Source organism: Anguilla rostrata, chromosome 5 (assembly GCF_018555375.3).
Source record: "Anguilla rostrata isolate EN2019 chromosome 5, ASM1855537v3, whole genome shotgun sequence".
In the NCBI taxonomy this organism is placed as follows: domain Eukaryota; kingdom Metazoa; phylum Chordata; class Actinopteri; order Anguilliformes; family Anguillidae; genus Anguilla; species Anguilla rostrata.
Genome location: NC_057937.1, coordinates 62492244 through 62498311, shown reverse-complemented (window position 1 = coordinate 62498311; position 6068 = coordinate 62492244). Strand labels below are relative to the sequence as shown.

General features: G+C 48.5%; 1 protein-coding gene across 1 annotated transcript; it reads right to left on the bottom strand.

The window, feature by feature from the left end:
- Positions 1 to 732: 732 nt before the first annotated feature.
- LOC135255881 (extracellular superoxide dismutase [Cu-Zn]-like) lies at positions 733 to 4959 on the bottom strand. The gene is made up of 3 exons (XM_064337646.1): positions 4566 to 4959; positions 1825 to 1883; positions 733 to 1705 (listed from the first exon to the last, which is right to left on the bottom strand). Exons 2-3 carry the CDS (start codon positions 1845 to 1847, stop codon positions 985 to 987), a joined length of 744 nt encoding a protein of 247 aa, XP_064193716.1. The 5' UTR covers positions 1848 to 1883; positions 4566 to 4959; the 3' UTR covers positions 733 to 984.
- Positions 4960 to 6068: the final 1109 nt, after the last annotated feature.

Below are 6068 nucleotides of genomic sequence, written 5' to 3'. Positions count from 1 at the left end.
TAGAGGTCTTCTTTTTTAAAAAAAAACGCCAGTAATCCTCCACACAGTGAAAAGCTCGTTGGGAATTCAGCTCTCAAAGCTTGCGCTGTATTATCGCTGATTCAGCTTTTTTGCTGCGCGGGGATCTTTACTGCTGCGTGTTAAAAGGTCAAAATATGTCCCGTATTTATTTGGCACAGGTCAAAGGTCACGGGCTCGAGCGGGCGGGCGTGTGAAAGGTGACAGCAACATGGCAGTCGCTAAAGATGAGTGACGTGATGGAGACCAGGGATTATACAGCAGGGCTAGGACAGGCCTGTCCTGAAGCCACTTTACAGATAGGCCATAGGAGGGGAGCCCAGCCAGTCGACCTGGTATCAGAGCAACACAGCGATGCGTACGGTGATTGGTGGGCACTTTCTGGCTGAACTGGGATCGCTCTGGGAATTACCAGGAACTGGGCAGAAAGTGTCCACCAATCACGGTTCACTGTTCACAGCAAAGTGCTCTGTGATTGGAGGAGCGTCCCTGTTTGATCTGTGAGTATGGAGACCTCACTGCTGTCTAATTCCTCTTTTATTATCCTTAGATTAAGGAAGGAAGGAGGGAGGGGTAGGAAGAGGGAGGGAGAGGGGGAGAGAGAGAAGGAGGGACGGAGTGAGCCAGGGTAGGAATGGGCTTGTAACCGAAGATGGCGAGGTTCGATCGGGGTAAGGACATGCCTTGACCTGGAGAAGGTACTACCTGATTGCTTCAGTATATATCCAGCTGTATAAATGGATGCTATGGATGCTATGCTATGTAAAAAGTTGTGTAAGTCGCTCTGGATAATAGCGTCTGCTAAATGCCTCTAATATAATGAGGGGGAGGAAGAGGGAGGGTAGGAGAGAGGGAGGGAGGGAGGGAGAGAGAGGGAGGGGAGGGAGAGAGAGGGAGGGGCAGGAGGAGAGGGAGGGAGAGAGGGAGGATGCTGAGGGTTTTTGGGTGTGGCTCGTTGCTCCCATGTTACCCTGAGGGGGTGCTCAGCTGTTGCTGGAGGGTCTTGTCCCAGAGCTTCGGGGAGCTGATGCCGATGACGCAGCAGGCCAGCCTGCGCCCGGCGTTGCCGTGGCGATGACTCCCCTCGTCGCCGCCCCGCCCGAGGTCGTCCTCTCCCTCGTGGATCACCACGGCGTGGCCGAACAGCGTCGTCTCGCCGAACAGCGTGGCCCTCTTGCTCGCCTCCCGCTGCTCGCGTATCCGGCCCCGGCGCGGGACGAAGTTGCCGAAGTCGCCGGGGTGGTACAGGTGGGCAGAGCCGCGCGGGCTGTAGCGGCCCCCGGCGGAGTCGCAGCCCTCGCTCAGCTCGCCGTACTGGTGCACGTGCACCGCCCGCGGCTGGCGGCTGGTGGCGGGAAGCCCGAACAGGTGGAGCAGCACCTGCACCGGCGCCTCGGGCCTGTCCTGCCGGAAGAGCACGTGGCCGTACACTCTGGGCTGGTCCCGGGACAGCCTGATGCTGGGTCGCATTCGGCAGGCCCCGTACAGCTTCCTGTTAAACTGGTAGGCCTCCGGGGGGCCCTCGCCCATGAACTTGGCCCCCCGCTGCCCCTGGCAGCCATCGTGGGGGTGGTGCTCACAGACGCCCCCGCGCAGCCCCGTTAACACCAGGAGCAGCGGGAGGAGCAGCGGGAGGATCAGCGGGAGACGCAGTGGGAGACCCAGCGGAGGCGCGGTACTCATGGCGCTGAAACGCAGAGGAAATAAGGACAGGAAGTGACACGTTCTGACACCCACCCCCGCCAGAAACAGGTGCTGTCCCAGATGGATCTGGGACCGTTTCATCGTCAGAATAACGGGCCATACCTGGATATTCGGCTGCTGGCCATCGGATCAGACACGTCCTGCCGTCGGCCCCTTAGGCGCTGGGAAGCAAAGAAAGGCATTAATCCATCAGTTTGACCATCGTTACTGTTTTCACCCACATTGGTGACAGAATAAGCAGCATCTGGGCACATTTCAAGGTACCGACTATGACTGGGCTATGGATCGATGTCAATAACCGATGGCGATAAAATTTCCAGAGCAAATTCTGTCATAAGGTGGTGGTTTGGCTTCTTAAGAGTCTGGTGAGGTACAGAGAAGCGTTTGTTGCAAAGTGCTGCAGGCTTGTGGTGACATGAATGGATAGAGACCACGCCCCCCCCCCCCCCCCCCCCCCCCGTGGAGAAAAAAGGAAGTGCGACTGAACGACGCTGGCAAAAGTTTGTAGCGGTCGACTCTACGCTATCGGCCACGTTGAGCCGATGTGTTAAACTGACGGGTGCGTGAGCAAAGCAGACGTTTGGTCCGGAGGAAAATCGCAGAGTTTTTCGCACCACCCACATGACTTGTTCACACACATACACCCGTAGAAGTGATCTTATTCGTTTATTTTGTAAATCGTACACGGAATAGGCCTACGTTTCGTCAGTATGCTCCATTTCCCAAAAAGAATCTGGAACGCGGAAAGAAGCAGAATTTGACAAACACCTTGGCGAACAATGACGCAGCGATAAACTTGTCTAAAGCCGCGTTTCCACCGCAGGAACTATACCCCGGAACTAGGAACCTTTTGAGGAACTCAGTGCGTTTCCACCGCAGGAACTAGGGTCTAAATTTAGTTCTGGGGGCTTTGTTTTACCCCCCAAAACGTTCCTGCTCGGGGGGTAGTACTTTCCGAAAGTACAGGAACCTTTTGGGTGGAGCTTGCAGCGCTGAACATTTCTGATTGGTTGAGTACTCGTAGCATTTGTGTTGTATTTATTTTCCGCCATTACCCGCCATGTTTGAAAATATGCAGCGGCAAACCAATTTCTTTTCATAATAACTTCAAATCAAACTTGTATGTTATGCGGCGCAGTAGCCTACTTTTGCTTATAGCCTGTCAACGTCTTGGAATTATAACGTGTGCTCTTCTGTTCTTTTCTTGCTTTAGTATTCGTTTTATAAAATGCTAAGCATTCGTGCTGGGACAGCATATTACGTAGGCTACCAAAACATTCAAACAGATTAATTCGGTTGCTGAATATTTTCTTCCGGGTTTTCTTTGTTAGCCCGTTGTAATTGACTCAAAACGTTTGATACAGTTATGTGAGGTATGCGGTAGTTCTGCATAATTAACATTGGTGATACAGTACAAGCAAACTGGAAATCACCTTCCGCACTTTTTATCCGGGTAAAATAACAGGTTAATTCTAGTAATCTTCCCTTTAGCTTTTTCAGACTGCCGTAATTTTACTCAATTTTACTGCCATTTTTCAATTCCACGAAAAGACCAGGAAGACTATGAACTCATTTATGGTGCATGGTTCGCATCTGGAGGGCACACTTCGCTGCTCGGCTAGCAGTAACTTCGAAGGAAAGCAAACGGTGGCTGTACCACTACTAATTTACATTTTCACGCAAGTCCGAGTTTTCGTTCTATTCTTGTCATTTTGCGATTAGCCTATATGGAATTGACGACGGAAAGTAATAAAACAGCAAATTGTTTACAACGTTGATGAATGTGTTTGAGAGGATATATGAAAATCAGTAAATACAAAAGTAACCATATATAGTCATTGTTGGTAACCCGTTGTATATAAGTGGAATAAACCCCTCCGGGCTGTCCCGGTTATTAGAAAAAAATGTAGGCTACTTCGGTGGTAGTATGGGGTTACAGAAGAAATCATATGACAGATGGACCGACGACAACGTCAGTGGGCTAATTTGCCTAATCTTCGCGGTACTTTAGACCCCGGTGGAAACGCAGACAACCATTGGCTGAAGGAACCTTTTAGTTCCTGGTAAAGTAGTTCCTGGGACTGAAAGTTCCGGGTAATTTTGGTGGAAACGCGGCTTAAATCAGTGTTTCGATGCTCCGTGTTCAAATGAGTTCGTGGATGAGCAAGTTACAAGTATCTTTTGATCCTAATTGCAGCCTCAGCTTGAACCGAGGAAATAAATGATTTTTTTCCTCATCGCCATTGTGCCAGTTTGGTCTCTTCTCGGCAGCTTGCGTGCGCGCCCAGGCGGCCCGAGAACGAATTGGTTACAAAACGTGTCATTTGCAGCACGAGGAGCCAGACGGTCCTCGCGCCAAGAAAGATGGCCTCACCCAGGCTATGAAAAAATAAGGGACATTCCCGAAAGCACAGATTACTCGTGTACCGTTATTTGTGAACCACGATTTTTAACATGTAGTGTAAAAAACAAAACAAACAAACAAACAAAAAAAAAAGTAAGAAAACAAAAGCCTTGGGAAATCTAACTTGGTAAACTGTGACGTTGTTTAAAACTAGACTGGTCAAACAGGATGCGCTGAACACAAACTATTTGCGTTTTATATAAACAGGAAACAGAACAGAACTCTGCGCTCGTGAATGCATACCAAAGACGAAAAGAACATTTGAATAGCGTGACTCGATTTCAAATTGATTTTAACACGTTCTTCACATAGCCTAAAATAAAAATAATATAAACTTATTTCCATTGGCACTGAAAACAGGGTGAACAAACAAAATCATTACATTTTACATTACAAAGCAATTACATAGTCTTACATTGAACAACCGTGGATAGCCTACCTTTTTGTGGAATTTTCTTGTAAAAAATCGAGATGCACCAGCTTGGCAAAGACAAGCGCTTCGGACAATCAGAATTTGTTGCGCACCAATCGCTGATGTCCCGTGACTTGCAGTAAAGTTAGCAAGTTCAGGCAATTGCTCCAAGTGGGCGGTTGTCTCTGGGTGGGAGCTGCTTGTTACTATGATGTCATACTGTTTATGTAATTATTTTAAGAAACGTCTACCCGTTCACAAAAAAGGCACGCGCGAGCATCTTATGTCACAGTCAGAGAACAATATCAAGTGCTACAAAATAACAAATGAGAACTCTATCTTTAAAATTCTAATTGACTGAACGTTCTGAGATGGCGACATAATGTAGCCTTCAGAGGGTAAACCATACATCAGCAGACATAAAGATGTCTAGTTAAGAACTATTAAAAACGATTTAGTTGCAGGTTGCAGTTGTGGTTGAAAAGAAAATCAGCTTATGGGAGGGAACTAGAAGGGCAGATTTGGGGCAGTAGAGGGGCAGTATAGAGGCAGTAGAGGGGCAGTATAGAGGCAGTAGGGGGCAGTAGAGGGGCAGTATAGAGGCCGTAGGGGGCAGTAGAGGGGCAGTAGGGGGCAGTAGAGGGCAGTAGAAGGGCAGATTTGGGGCAGTATAGGGCAGTAGGGGGCAGTAGGTGGCAGTAGAGGGCGGGGCCGTACCTTCCTGCCGATGGCTCCGCTGGGCTTCCTCGGGGGGGGCGGCTCAAAGATGCGCTGCTGCTGCTGGGGGGGCAGGGTGGAGTACAGCGGGATGATTTTGATGTCGCCCACCTCAGGGCCCAGGTCATCGATCTCCCTTAAAATAAAACCCTTTCATCATGTCATTATACCCGTGAGCAATGGGGGATGAGTACGACATTTCAACAAGTGATTGAATTGTCCTGTAATCCACGCACCTTTGACAAATCTAAGTCTCAGGTACTCCAGCCTTCACAGGGTAATTGCCGTTTAAGTTACACAATTAATTTACTGTTTGTACAAACCCCAGAGTTAAAAAAAAACAGCCCCACAGTTGAAATTATCAGGCAGTTAATTTGGTCATATATATAGCCAATAGCGCTGACAAGTTCGGACACATAGTCAATTGCTTGAAATCCCGAGGAAGTAATTTATAAAGTGCTGGTCGTGGTGCATTTTCACTGTTTGTGCACACAAATTATACGTCTCTAAGGGCAGGTTTGTGTACATACAACACTTAGGCAGCCCATTTGCCTCCACCTAAACACCAGACATTACCATCTGTTGTGCCTGTAAATTAGCTAGCAAGCCAATGAACATCAAGAAAATCACGTAAAGTGTGACATCTATGCTTATGAGTGTTGCTCTCTAAATATATCCACGTCAATAGCGTCTGATTTTTGCTGCGTTATTATACGCGTCACTGGTCTACTACTTGCGTCACTACTCGTGTAAACGCGCAATTGTTGTTTTTTGGTAATCTGCAGGAGCGTTGTCTGCCTTTAGACAAAACCA

Excerpts from the sequence above, each read along its gene's own strand:
- LOC135255881 (XM_064337646.1), bottom strand. The coding sequence starts at position 1,847 with ATGGCCAGCAGCCGAATATCCAG. Across the intron at positions 1,706-1,824 it reads GCCAGCAGCCGAATATCCAG|CGCCATGAGTACCGCGCCTC; the intron begins GTATGGCCCGTT and ends TCTGCGTTTCAG.